We start from the raw sequence: 13,157 nt of genomic DNA on the forward strand, positions 1-13,157 counted from the left end.
GGTATTATTCTTATTTGCATTGGTATGTATCTTTAAAATGAATCAAATGTTCTGTATCTTGACTAAATTCAGCGGCACTCACCACAGCCGGCTTTGACACTCTCGTCAGCCCCGTCAGGACAGTCTTTGTCGCCATCACACTTCCAGTGCTGAGGAATACACATATGGGAACCGGGGCACTGGAATGCTGTTGGACTGCAGGTTTTAGTCTCTGTGAAGAAAAGAGTTTTTAATGCCTCATTGATTATTGTTCTTTTAATTATTATAACTACAACTATAAGGGACTAGACCACACATATATAATTCTATTTCACAGACACACTCTTTGTCTCAGATCTCAACCTCCACCCTCCATCCCTCTTTTCTTTTCTTCCTCTTTAACCTTTCATTAGAGGAACCGGAGGACAAAGATGTAAAAAGAAACGTAAATATTTGTCTTGTAATTTTAGGATTCAAGAACTATTTTGGTCGTATTCATGCAGATCACATATCCCCATACTTACAGTCTAACTGTGAAAAAGAAAAAAATATACCCTCACAATGAGTGTCCATTCCTGGGTTCCTCTACCATCTTTCGCCCTCTTTACACCTTCCCTTCAGCCCCTTATCATCCCATCCCCTCCGACCCTTTTCATCCCTGCCCCTCAATCCCGTTTCATCTGATTCCCTTTGACCATTCTCATTCTTTATTCCTCCGTGTTTACCAATAAACTTATTTGCATCAGTTAAGGCATGGTCTTTGTTAGTGAAAACACCAATAAATAAACACAAGGGTCATCATCTACCTAGGGCAAGAATTATGTGGTGATCCATGCTTTGAATTTAAAAGAATGTTAACTATTAACTGAAGCTATTGTTGTTTAATATCTACTTTTTTACCTTAGTAGATCATTGAACAGAATGAACAGACTCATGAAAACCTGAAAATTCGGCACCACAGAGGAAGTTAATAAAGCAATGAGCGTTAAAATCTGTAATTCTGTAAAAGTAATTGCAGAATGCTGTCAACTTAAATGGCTTTGATACTATAGCGCTATAACGCAAAATCACAGATTTGATTCATTTCCTATAGTCACACAAGGCTGGCATTTGCCTTTTTTCTTTTTCTTTTTTTTAATCAGTTAATTAAACCTATTTCCATCTTTCTATTTCTCACACTGAGGGGTTTTTGTTGTTATTACGACTCATTCCAATTGGCCATGCCAACAGTTTTAACAAATAAAACAACATATAAAAAACAAAAACATCAAATTTTAATTCGGAGCTATGAATTGTGACACATGAAATTCATAAAACACTGGGATTTGTTTCAGCTTCACCCATCCGGCTAGAGCTATCCAGAGCACAACTACTGAAGTGAGCACAGTTTAATGAGTGAAGTAGGCCCGACTCCTGCATAGGGCTGCGTCTGCTGGCTGATGAAAAGGTGACGGATGCATTCATAATGACAGTTGAACAGGCATGTCTAACACACACAGATTTGGGGTGCATAAATCACTCAAGCTAATTATTGCCATCTCAGATGTTGAATGCATATAGGAAGAAAAGATTACCAGCTATTCCCCCTACATTGTCATAATTTAGTTGAATATTGCATGGACTAAGTGGAAGGTTTTTGGTGGGGTGGATGTTTCCCTACTAATACTTTATAGACCAATCAGGCATAATATTATGACCACCTTCCTAATATTGTGTAGGTCTCCCTTGTGCCTCCAACACAGTTGTAACTCATCAGAGAATTGACATGGGCCTTCTGAAGGTGTCCTGTGGTGTCTGGTAACAGAATATTTTTAGTGGGGGCCTATGGATTGAGAGGAGGGGCCTCTGTAGACCATCCCACAGATACGTGATCTGGCCAGGTCAACACCTTGTGTTGTTCCTGATGTGCTCCTGTGTGTGTGCTGCCATCAAGGAGTGTCATTGTTATGGGGTGGGGGGTGTCTATTCTGGTCTAGTGTCCCAGCAAAGAGCTCCTGTCTGTGGACATAATGTTATGCCTGACCAGTGTATATTATGTTCTGTAGTTACTAGTGTGATTAACTGACACACAAAAAATATGTGCTTGTTTATATATTCCTTCAGAATGTCCTGCTGTCAAAATCACTCACTGCACTTGGTGTCTTCGTCACTTCCATCTCCACAGTCGTCCGCCCCGTCACATACCCAGCGGTTGGAAATGCAGCGGTGGTTCCCACACTCAAACTGGATGGCTGAGCAGAACTTTTCTAGTGGACCAGGGAGAATGTGTAGTGGAAAAAAAAAAGTAGCATGAAAAGAAAAGTTGCACTTCAGCTTGTTTCACTTCTGGTATTCATTAACTTACCACAGTTAACCTCATCTGCACCATTCTCACAGTCATTTTCCTTATCACAAGTCCAGCTCATAGGGATACAACGTCCACTGGGACAGGCAAAGAAGGGCGTTGGACACTTGGTTTTCCCGGCCCCTGGCAGAGTGACAGAAATGTTTAAGAAAACATGTAAAAAAAAGCTAATCCGGCATGATGGTAAAAAAAAGAAATTAACTTCTTTTGCCTTTTTTTTTTGAGGAGAATTACCTCCCAAACCACAATTTACTGGATGAAAACATTTATTGTATTTGTTTCCATTCCTTTCAGCATAATCCAAATTGCTGCTCTAATCCATCTAAGAATAAAACTATTTTCACCTTTTCCTAATGTACCTACTTGTAGCTGTGAAATGTTATTACAGTACCTGGACAGTTTCTTTCATCTGAGAAGTCTCCACAGTCATTGGCTCCGTCACACTGCCATGAAGGTGCATAGCAGAGTGTGGTGAACTCGCACTTCTGAAATGTCACTCCCTTCACTCCCAGGTGAAAGTAGCTGGAACAGTCTGTGGCATCTTAACACAAGGAGCAGCACGAGTTTATGCATTGGAGCAAAGTGCTGACTTCGCCATTACATCTAATTAGTTAATCATTTGAACTTACTGCAGTTCATCTCATCGCTAGCGTCCTCACAGTCCACTTTCTGGTTGCACTTGCTGGAGTTGGTGATGCAGCCTCCGTCCCTGCACTGGAACTGATCGGCCGAGCACAGCGTGGCTGCCACACATGGGGAAAAAAACAAAAGAGAGTTGGTGTCCATGTATTTAGAATATTAAATGTCCGCTGGATAAAATATGCTAAAGTGGGAGACTTGACTCACTGTTGCAGAAGAGTTCATCAGAATTGTCCCCACAGTCGTCCTGCCCATTGCACCAGGAGCTGTGCCCCACGCAGCGGCTATTTACACATCGCCTGTAGCCCTTCTTGCACACACGGTTGGCTGAATGCAAGAGAGTATAGACTCAAATTACAAAGATCAACAATGCCTGAAAGTGTTTTGACAGAGAAAAGCATTCCACTCACCACAGTAGGACTGCTTCTCATCAGACTTGTCCTTGCAGTGGGCCCTGCCGTCACAAGTCAGGGTGTAGTTCACACAGTCTCCATTCCCACACTCGAACTCATCAATGTTGTTGCATGTTGTGTTGAGAGCTGAGGGACGAAGACAGAATAAGGCACTTAGAGAGATATACCTCAATATACCAATATACTCAAAAACATGCAGTAAGGAATCTAACATTGCTCGATGCAGTAAGAGTTTCTGCTCCTTAGAGTCAACGTGTTTTTAAAAAATGCTGAAAGATAGCACTGCACAAATGTTTTAGAAGATTTAAACGTTGATACTCTCATCCATCATGCATTGCTGTCAGGGAGGCGTTCAATCTGTTCCAAAAATATTCAGTAGCGCATGGCAGCGACCCCAAACAAACAGCCAGAGTCAGAAAAATGTTCAGTGATAAGAGTAACAAGTCTTGAAGTACAGGGCCCCTGAGCAACCCGCATCTGAAAATCACTGAATCAGTCTGGGATTGCACAGAGAGGCACAACCGACGGAAAGGCGGCATAAATCCAAAGAACTGTGGCAAATTCTGCTCGTAGCAACCCTCTTGGCAAGTGCCTTGAAAATCAGAGAGTAAGAGCACAAAGGGATGGCAAGGGGTGGTCACAATAAATATTGACCTAATTTTTTCTTCTGTTCACTGCAGTTGTATCTTAAAGAATTTAAGGCACCCACACTTCACTCATAGTGCCAAAAACGCATGGTTTCACACCCCTCAGGATCAGTTGAAGCATGATATGAGCTGTACGTGTGTTTGTGTGCGTCTGTGTCAGGCTGCATCCTGCTGGGGATGGCTGCTGCCATCAAGGAGTGTCATTGCAATGGGGTGGGGGTGTCTGGTCTGGTCCAAGTGGGTGCTACATGTCTAAGTAACATCCACACTAATGGCAGGTCTAAAAGTTTCCCAGTAGAACACTAAATTGTCACAAGATGGTTCAATGATATTCACTTCTCCTGTCAATGGTCATAATGTTGTAACGTTCAGTGTGAGATATAGTTTTCAGGTTTTCAGAAACACTCAGGTTTATCTTCAATGGGTTTTAAAGGCTTTTGTTTCTGTGAATTTAATTCTTGTATTACCTATACAGGTGTTGTCTTCTAAAAGCTTCCTGTCACCCCGACAGCTGCAGTTGACCCTTCCGTCAGAGGTCAGCAAGCACAGGTCCTGGCATCCTCCGTTGTTAACACGACACATAGAGAACTCACCTATGAAACCATGAAGAAAGTTAAGACACACAAACCTGCACATACTCCTTGCATGCACAGCCAATTGAGAATCCCTGACCTCACATGCGAACTCTTGACACACAGGCAAACGCATCCGCATCAGCAAACAGATACGCCTGCATGAATGTGGCCATGGCTCTGCCTCAGCTGAATGCATAATTCAATGTGACTCAATCTAAATAGGATTTGCAGCTGTTAGAGGTAGCTCTTGCCTTGCATGGTCCCTGTGGACCAGGGAGTCTGCTGAGTGAGGCAACTCGAGGGAAAGAAATGGTAGAAAATAATGTAAAACTGCATTAATTTAAAAGGATGCAAACAGTGGTGGACGGGGAACAAAAAGGGTGCAAAAAGAAGCAACACCTCAAGATATTATCTCTATCAATTTCAGCTTTGCAAATAATCCCTTGACTTAAAGTAAAAATAATTCCTAAGTCTGAGTCACTATAAAAATGCTTGAATCCCTCATTATGTGTATAAACTTACAGCTATTAGTGTCGTTGGCCACCGCGACAATGCCCATAGGCTGCTGAGGGATGTCAGCACGCAACACCTTCATGTCCCCGCCGGTGTATTTGTCCGCCCGGAGCACGGCCCTCCTCACCCAGTCAGTCCAGAAGATATAGTCTCCGTACACAGCTAGGCCGAATGGATGGACTGGCTCATTCTTCAGCACCACCTGCAGGGGGAGGCGCGACCACAGCCATGACCCTCGTACGTGAGATCTCCTCACACTGACATTGCAGTCGCAAAGCAAGAAAAATATTTTCAGTCGGTTTCTATGTCACTCACATATCGCCGGCTTCCGTCATACTCGCAGCGCTCAATCTTATCCAGCGTGGCATCAGAGAAATAAAGCTTTTCAGCGCGGTGGTCTATGGCCAGGCCGTTAGGGGTTCTGATGTCAGTGCCAATGATCACAAGAACGTTGGCACCATTCAGGGTGGCGCGCATGATACTGGGGGACTGCTCATTCCAGTTGGTCCAAAACATTAGACTGCAGGAAAGAGAGATAATCAATAACAGTCACAGGTGTAAAGTTTGGGTATAAATCAGGAGTACTCAATGCAAATGAAGGACTGAATCACTTCTAACCCCTGACACTCGTCGAGAACAAAGGCCCTAGGGTGGTCGTCTCCTGACATGGTAACCACAGTGTGCCGGTCGACGGCACCCCAGCGGCTCTGATCCACAGTATGCCGGGTGATGGTGGATGTGGTGTAGCTGGTCCAATACAACATATCCCAGCCCCTGTGGTATGCCAAGCCCTCCACCGACCCCACGTCTATAGAAAAAAAGAAAAGAAAAGAATGAAGGAAGACACTAAATCAAACATAGAGAGAAGAGCAAAAGAAGCATGTCAATCCCAGTGTTGTGTCAAAAAGTGTGGACCATCTGGCAGCAGCTCAGGGTTGGCAGACTGCTGTGTGGCAGCGCAGAGTCAGGGCTCTGGACATGACAGCTTGGTATTAATGACCAAGAATACCATGTGATTCGGGGCTTTTATCCAGCAAATAGCTCAGTGAAAAGGTCACAATAATGGTTAGCAGCTAGCATTTTAACTTTCCAGCACACTACCTCATCAACAGATGAGGAACTAGGCTCCACAGGCTTGAAATGAGTAAGAGGTTGTGAGCTCAATGTCTGCACAGAGGCCAGAGGACAGAGGACATAAAAGGGTCAGCCAGGACAACACAAAGACAGAAAACAGCTGCTGAGGCTGAGAAACAATTCACGCACACACACAGACAGACACACTGAATGTGTGCTTCATGAATTGTCACTCCAATTCCAAATAATGCGTAATTGTCTCCTTCTTGTTACTGCAATGGAACAAGGAGGCTCTCATTATTAACGCGGCCTTTTCTTAGAAGTGGATATGATCTCACTCTGCCGCAGCTTTGGCCAAAGGAGCGGCGAGGTTCACCACCAGGTGGGACACTTAACACTACAACTCCATATCTCCAGTGCAACACCACAGACATGAATCATCACTTGTCAGGTGCACACTGCGAGGCTCCGAATGAAGCAAAGCGGCTGGAAAACCAAGCAGAGACGCACAACAAACAAAACAAGTCTCCTCCACTTCTGGCACTCATAAATCAATGCCCTGAAAATCGATGGAGAGCAACATGAAATCCATTCGCCCCTATTTCCTCTTTCTTTGGTGTTGTTAATGAATTGTAAATCTCAAGCTTGCAGCACCCGCCGCTCAAAGTCTCCCTTTTTTTACTTCAGCTTATCTTCACATTGTTGGCTCAAGCCTATCTAGGTTTCTGCGCATTTTTAGCTCGTAGTTTACAGAAACACAGAAGAGCTGAATTTATAGCACTTGAGCTCAGGTGGAGCTCACTGATTCTGATTTTATTATGGTTATATGCAGTAGGTGTGATAGCAATTCTGTGTTTGCTATCAGGCTGGCAGTCAATAATTAGCCTGATACTGGAGACAAACATTATTTCACTCTGTGTCTCTTTGTGTGTATCTGTGTATGTTCAGTATAAAGTATGTGCGTGTGATGAGGCAAGCACTTCTAGACAATGAACAGATACTTTCAGAAAATGAACAGACATAATAGGGGCATGGGAAAAAATACGTTAGGCCCTATTAGGCCCACCCACAGTGAGCTGGCCAGCCTATCTCTGTCCTCCTCGATCATATCCAGTCCAGAGTTCATCTATCGTTTACTCTTGCTGTCAAGCTATTCGACTCTCCTTTCTACCTCAGCTACTAGTTTGTCTCTCAGAAGATTCCCTTTTTTGTTGGAGACTGGCAGGACGAGGAACGTTGATTGTGGCTTGATGAGCACATTGCCTGACTGAGATGTCATGTGGAGTAGCCGCCTGCCCTGGGGTGCCAGGAGATTACACAATCTACGGAGTTTAACTCTCACTGCTTTTTTGCCGTAGCAGGAGTCCTATGGGAAGGGTGAATACCGCAGCAGCATAGAAATCTGAAGCATCTTGAATTCAGCTAAGAGGGTCTGATGTTACCTTGTTCCATCTACCACCTTCAGCCAATAAGAGGTGGAGCTGACAGCGAGGACTGAAATGACTTGATTCACATACGCTGCTTTAACGCATTGCTCAGAATGTTATTTTTAGGCAGTTTTTACAGTGTCTATAGGAACATAGACATATGAAAAGTTTATATTTGTTTTTAAAGTGTTTACTTCTGTCCTAATTGATCCATGTTATTCACCAACAATCTTACCTGTTTGGAAATGTGTTCAATGTTATTTCTGAGTACAATGCTATTTACCCACTTTGTGAGTAATCATTCCTACATGTATTGTCAGTAGTTTTATGATGGGCTTAAGCATATTGACAAAGCCTAAGGTAAATGTGTTTTAACAGTAGCGGCATGACGAGAACTGCAGGCATGATGCTGCTGCTGAACTCCTCAGGTTTGGAGGACGTGTCGGGGAACAGCAGTCACACTGGACTGGATAATGTGGAGCAGATTCTAGTCCCAGTACTAGACGGCCTAATTCTGGTACTGGGAGTTGTAGGACACACCATGGTTATAATCATCCTGTGTGGACGGAAAAGAGGTGCAGGGGGACATGCTGGACAAGCTCCCCAAAACTCACTAACAGGCACAGGGACGGACATCCTCCTGCTGGCTCTGAGTGCCGCAGACCTGCTGTTACTCTCCATGCTTCCCTTCCACACTACTGCCATAGCCATGCAGCAATGGCCGTTTGGGGACTTCATGTGCCGTCTGGTGGGCTTCCTGGGATCAGCCTGCTCGTCAGCCAGTGCCTTCACTCTGGCCGCACTGGCCGTGTCTCGCTATCTGACTGTGGTGAAGCCCGCCAGAGCTTACTGCCTCCTGTCCCCTCGCCGGGTGTCTGTAGCTGCCACACTGCTCTGGGTCCCTGCATGCTCCCTTGCTGCTCCCCAGCTGGTTTTCCGCTCAGTGGGAACCCCAAAACGAGCACCTGATGGCCTCGCCTGCTTTGCATTCCGGTCTCACCAAGACCAGCTGATCTACGGACTGTTGCACTTCTTCGTGGCGTTCCTGCTTCCACTGGTTACTATTGCTGTGGCATACGGCAGCATCTACGTGTTCCTGTGGCGGCGTCAACAAGTTGGCAGGACGCCTCAAGTGGAGCGTTACCAGAACAAAGTGACCAAGACCTCAGCCATGCTGGTGCTGGCTTTCACCCTGTGCTGGATGCCATCCTACGGCCTGACACTGGCCTTACTTGCAACAAAAAGCTCAGGAGCCACAGGGGCCTCGCCACGTTATGGGGCTTTCACTGTGTTTGCACGCCTCATGGCAACTTCCTCTACAGTGATGAACCCCATCCTGTATGTGCTGATGTCCCAAAAGTTCAGAGAAGATCTACTGAGGCTATTCAAGAGGAAAGTGCAGAGAGACACAGGGTCTGTGGCTATGACTGATGCATGAACGAATTACTACTTTGATGAAACTACCTGACACACAAACACTGAGCAAACCTGGCAACTAGGAATTACAATAAAACATTTACAAGCGCACAACATCATTGGCTCTTTACAACACTAACTGTCAGTCTGGACACTTGACCTGAAAATTACTGCTCTGTAGCTCTGTAGAAGGAGAAAACAATTCTGAATCACGCATTCATTGTAAAACAGATTCAAGTAAACGCACTTTGGTAAAACATTAACGAAGCACCTGTGTTTTGTTGCGCTGAGATAAGGCAAATGAAGGTCTATATAACTCTCATCCTGTTTTTATTGGTATACACCCTGTTCTCAAAGCACAGATCAGGCATAACATTATGTCCACATTCCTAATACTGTATAGATGTTTCCTTGTGCCTCCGAAACTGTTGTGACTCATCAGAGAATGGACATGGGTCTTCTGAGGATGTCCTGTGGTAACAGGATGTTGTTAGTGGGGGTCTTTGGGTCCTGTGGGTTGAGGGGAGGGGCCTCTGTGGATCACCTACAGATACTTGATCAGTTCGGGATCTAGTGAATTTGGAGGTATGTGATGTCCTGTGATGAGTGAAAGTATTTGGGGGAAACACCTTTCTCACCAGGAGGACTGATGCTGACAACTGCGGTTCTTTATCATTCACAAGAAAGTGGCGTGACCATAAATGACTTGTGAGAGAGGGAGATAAATAACCAGGACTGATGAAAAAACACATCTAAAAACAGAGAAAACTCACTCTCTACTACGGTCTTGCGGTCAGATCCATCGTCACTGATCTGCTGGATGTTGCCAAAATGAATGTCGCTGAAGAAGATCCGGTTCGCTCCTTTCCCTCCACCTCCTCTGTAGTCAAAGGTGAGCGCGATGACGTTCTTCATGTGCTCGGGGTCCTCAAACGGTTTTATTGGAGCATTTAGGTTGTTCTCGTCCGACAGGTGGACGCTCTTTAGTATGGTGCGCTCTGAGTAGAGGAGGTAGCCATCGTAGTCCCGGCAGCTGCAACCGTCTTCGGCCAGCATGCCGTGGGCACAGGCACACGTACGCTGTCCGTTGCCACGGAAGAGGCAGAGCTGCTGACACCCACCATTGTTGTCTTTGCAAACATTTGTTCCTGTAAACAGATGGAAGAGCCAACAAGTGACCATTAATTTTTCAATGTAATTGAGGGAAACATATTTTAGGAAATATCAGTATTTTTAGAAACTCATAAATTCAGCAATGAGAAAACCTGACAAGCATTTAAAGCACACTTTTCTTACCCTGCTGTCTCGCTCTGTTAAAAACCTTGATGTCTTTGAGCTGTACCCCAATACCAGTCCTGAGAGAGACGGAGTCTGTGGCATTGTCCTTGCTGCCTCTCTTTATTGAGCCATTAGCATGCGTCCTGGATGACAGCAGGCAGATAAGCGGCATTAAACAGAGGCTGAAGTTTGCAGCTATGGAAAATATTAAAACATTGGACGAATATCACTCAGTGAGGATAATACTGAGCATATCTGACCTGTCACTCCAATAGATGTAGCTCTCAAACACAGACACTGAGAACATGTCCATATTGTTGTTGGCCAGCACCACTTCCCTATTTTCTCCTGTCTCCAAATTAATGCGTTCAATCTTGTCCGTCCTGGCATCGCACCAGTACAGCATACCCTCCTAGGGGCACACAGGAAGTAGTGGTTGTGATAATGTTATGTCCTGTCTCTGCATTGTAACTTTAAGATATGAACTGAGAAGCGGGGGTGTCATGTCGTACCTCATAGTCGATGGAGATGCCGTTGGGCCAGCTGATACTGACATTGACCAGGACAGCCCTCTGAGTGCCATCCAGGCGAGACCGTTCGATGCGGGGATACTGGCCCCACTCTGTCCAGAACAGGTAGCTACTCGCACAAACACAACAAAGCATGGGGATGACTTCCTGGCTAATCAATACCGAAATAAATTACAGAAGCAGGAGCTAGAGTAGGAGCTTGACGCCAAGTTGCTCCGTCTCACCCTTTCTCCGGATGGACTGTGATGGCTCTAGGTTTGTCCAGACCTTGAGAGATGACCACATAGCGGAAGGAGCCATTGAGTCTGGCCACCTCAATCACGTCGAAGCCTTGATCTGTCCAATAGATGTTTCCTGTAAAAGAAAGAGGTGTAATAATGAAGTGCTGGCACATCCAGTGCACATGATATATATAGAGTGTGCAGACATTCACCCTCTTTAACCTCCGTTTGGCATTCATTTCTAAGAAATGATCTCTTTCTTGTTTTCAGTTAGTAATAAACTGATGCCCTTAAGAGACAGTGTGTGTAAGGGTGTTACATACATACAGAAAGCTAAATACTGTTGATGTCCAATACTATTAAATTTCTTATCCATAGGCATAAATGTTAATGGCTAAGGTGTCCCTCACCAGCTATCCAGTCCACAGCGATACCCTCCACCCTGCCAATGCCATTAGTGACCACATCCTCTCTCCAAGTCTGATCTCTCTTGGCACGGCTGATAGTGCTCAGACCCATGTCCACCCAGTAGATAGTGTCATTGTCTGTGGAAACAAGTGAAAACAGATCAGAGCTGAACTGAAATGAACTGTGTAAATACCCTTACATAGTAGCACATACTTAATGCAGTGGTGAAATCAGCTGCATTAAATATTTCATTTGATTTTACAAGGGTCTTACCAGCATGAAAATCTATGCCTACAGCTAGGGAGGTGCCCGACACTGGTACCAGGGCATCAGACTTGTCCGATGGGTCCAAAGGAATACCACGTATGCCCTCATGCACCGAGTACAGCAGGAAAGAGCCCACACCTACAGTAAACAAATAAGAGCTTCAACTTAGCAATTTTGGAAAGTAGGTATTGCATCAACTTGAAATAAATACAATACAGCGTGCGTGAGAATGGGACATACCCTCGCAAGACTGCTGCCCCATGCGCAGGCTGTATCCTGCGGTGCACATGCAGGCTCTGGTGGTTTGGGAGGTGGGGAGACACAGCTGGGAACAGTCTCCGTTGTTATTGCTGCAAAGATTGGTGCCTGGGAAACCAAAGGGACGAGAGCAAATACACAAAACAAAATCAAAGACGAGTTAAGGAGACACGAACAGATGTGCTGTAGATAAACAGGCGACAGTAAGAGCAGACTGCAAGACAAAAGACTTTTAATTTCTTTTTCTAATTTGCCATTTCCCAAGTATTTTAACAAAAAAACTAACAACAAAAAAATAAACAAATGTTGTGTGACAGCTAGTCCTGCACCTGTCTGCACAGTTTCATTGTAGATTTTCATGTGCATCATAGGAGACGTGCTGTTCCTCAGGACTTTCCAGTTGCCACCGTCTGCCTTGTCACAGGTTCCTATCTGGTCAGTTCCTTGGTCTGCCCACCACAACTTATCCCCTAAAAGACACAGCAGGGTGGTTAACATTCACACACGTTAAAGGCACCTACATACATACATTTTGCAACACGGCATTATCAAAGTCATTTTTGAGTATTGCATTGCAGTAAAAATGTCTAAAATTAACATTTTCACAAGTCCTACCCATGATAGCCAGAGCAGTCGCCTTAGTCAGCTTCCCCTTCACCCCTTCAAGCACCTCCAGTCCAGAGCCATCCAGATTACAGCGGTTGATAGTGCTGTTTCCTGAGCTGATCCAGTAAAGCTGATTGGTGTCAAAGTCAATGGAGAGGCCTGGCAAAAAAATAAATAAATAAAATAACAAACTGATGTGTAATCACCTGCCCCATCACTAGGGTGTGCTGTCTCTTAGAGTGGCACTCACCAACAGGGCCTTTCTGGTTAGTGAAGAGGATGCTGCGGTTGCTGCCATCTGTGTTGGCCATGCTGATGTTGTCCCCATCTGTCCAGTACAGCTTGCTGATCAAGGAAAGACAGAACACATGAGAAAGTGGCAGGCATTAAACTAGTCACAGAAACTGTCCTTGTCAATGTGCTAAGAACATTCAAGCCTCACAGCACAAACCTCCTTTCTTAGTGTTTCATAAACCTTGAGGGGCTTTTTATTGGCAAAACAATTTCACGATTGGAAAAAAAAAATCCTTTTGCTGTCCTCGGCTGTGGAACAGCAACAGCT

The 13,157-nt window shown here is 44.9% G+C and overlaps 2 protein-coding genes across 7 annotated transcripts in view; one reads left to right on the forward strand and one right to left on the reverse strand.

Moving 5' to 3' along the window:
* LOC125006744 (low-density lipoprotein receptor-related protein 1-like) overlaps positions 1–13,157 on the reverse strand; it is a 96,578-nt gene that overhangs the window by 15,541 nt on the left and 67,880 nt on the right. For all 6 annotated transcript variants that reach the window (XM_047583074.1, XM_047583072.1, XM_047583076.1 and 3 more), the window contains 22 exons: positions 12,846–12,940; positions 12,605–12,754; positions 12,319–12,459; positions 11,972–12,097; positions 11,738–11,869; positions 11,467–11,601; positions 11,060–11,189; positions 10,818–10,944; positions 10,566–10,717; positions 10,324–10,448; positions 9,801–10,175; positions 5,729–5,918; positions 5,426–5,630; positions 5,120–5,312; positions 4,490–4,615; positions 3,373–3,501; positions 3,170–3,289; positions 2,953–3,066; positions 2,715–2,864; positions 2,324–2,446; positions 2,109–2,225; positions 83–211 (listed from right to left, as the gene is read on the reverse strand). In XM_047583074.1, the coding sequence (XP_047439030.1) occupies positions 83–211; positions 2,109–2,225; positions 2,324–2,446; positions 2,715–2,864; positions 2,953–3,066; positions 3,170–3,289; positions 3,373–3,501; positions 4,490–4,615; positions 5,120–5,312; positions 5,426–5,630; positions 5,729–5,918; positions 9,801–10,175; positions 10,324–10,448; positions 10,566–10,717; positions 10,818–10,944; positions 11,060–11,189; positions 11,467–11,601; positions 11,738–11,869; positions 11,972–12,097; positions 12,319–12,459; positions 12,605–12,754; positions 12,846–12,940 (3,284 nt within the window). The remainder of the gene's footprint in view (positions 1–82; positions 212–2,108; positions 2,226–2,323; positions 2,447–2,714; positions 2,865–2,952; positions 3,067–3,169; positions 3,290–3,372; positions 3,502–4,489; positions 4,616–5,119; positions 5,313–5,425; positions 5,631–5,728; positions 5,919–9,800; positions 10,176–10,323; positions 10,449–10,565; positions 10,718–10,817; positions 10,945–11,059; positions 11,190–11,466; positions 11,602–11,737; positions 11,870–11,971; positions 12,098–12,318; positions 12,460–12,604; positions 12,755–12,845; positions 12,941–13,157) is intronic.
* On the forward strand, positions 6,802–9,776 carry LOC125006746 (delta-type opioid receptor-like). Its single transcript, XM_047583080.1, has one exon. The coding sequence runs from the start codon at positions 7,976–7,978 to the stop codon at positions 9,047–9,049; it is 1,074 nt and encodes a 357-aa protein (XP_047439036.1). The 5' UTR covers positions 6,802–7,975; the 3' UTR covers positions 9,050–9,776.

The sequence above is a fragment of the Mugil cephalus genome, chromosome 4, assembly GCF_022458985.1.
Source record: "Mugil cephalus isolate CIBA_MC_2020 chromosome 4, CIBA_Mcephalus_1.1, whole genome shotgun sequence".
Classification (NCBI taxonomy): Eukaryota; Metazoa; Chordata; class Actinopteri; order Mugiliformes; family Mugilidae; genus Mugil; species Mugil cephalus.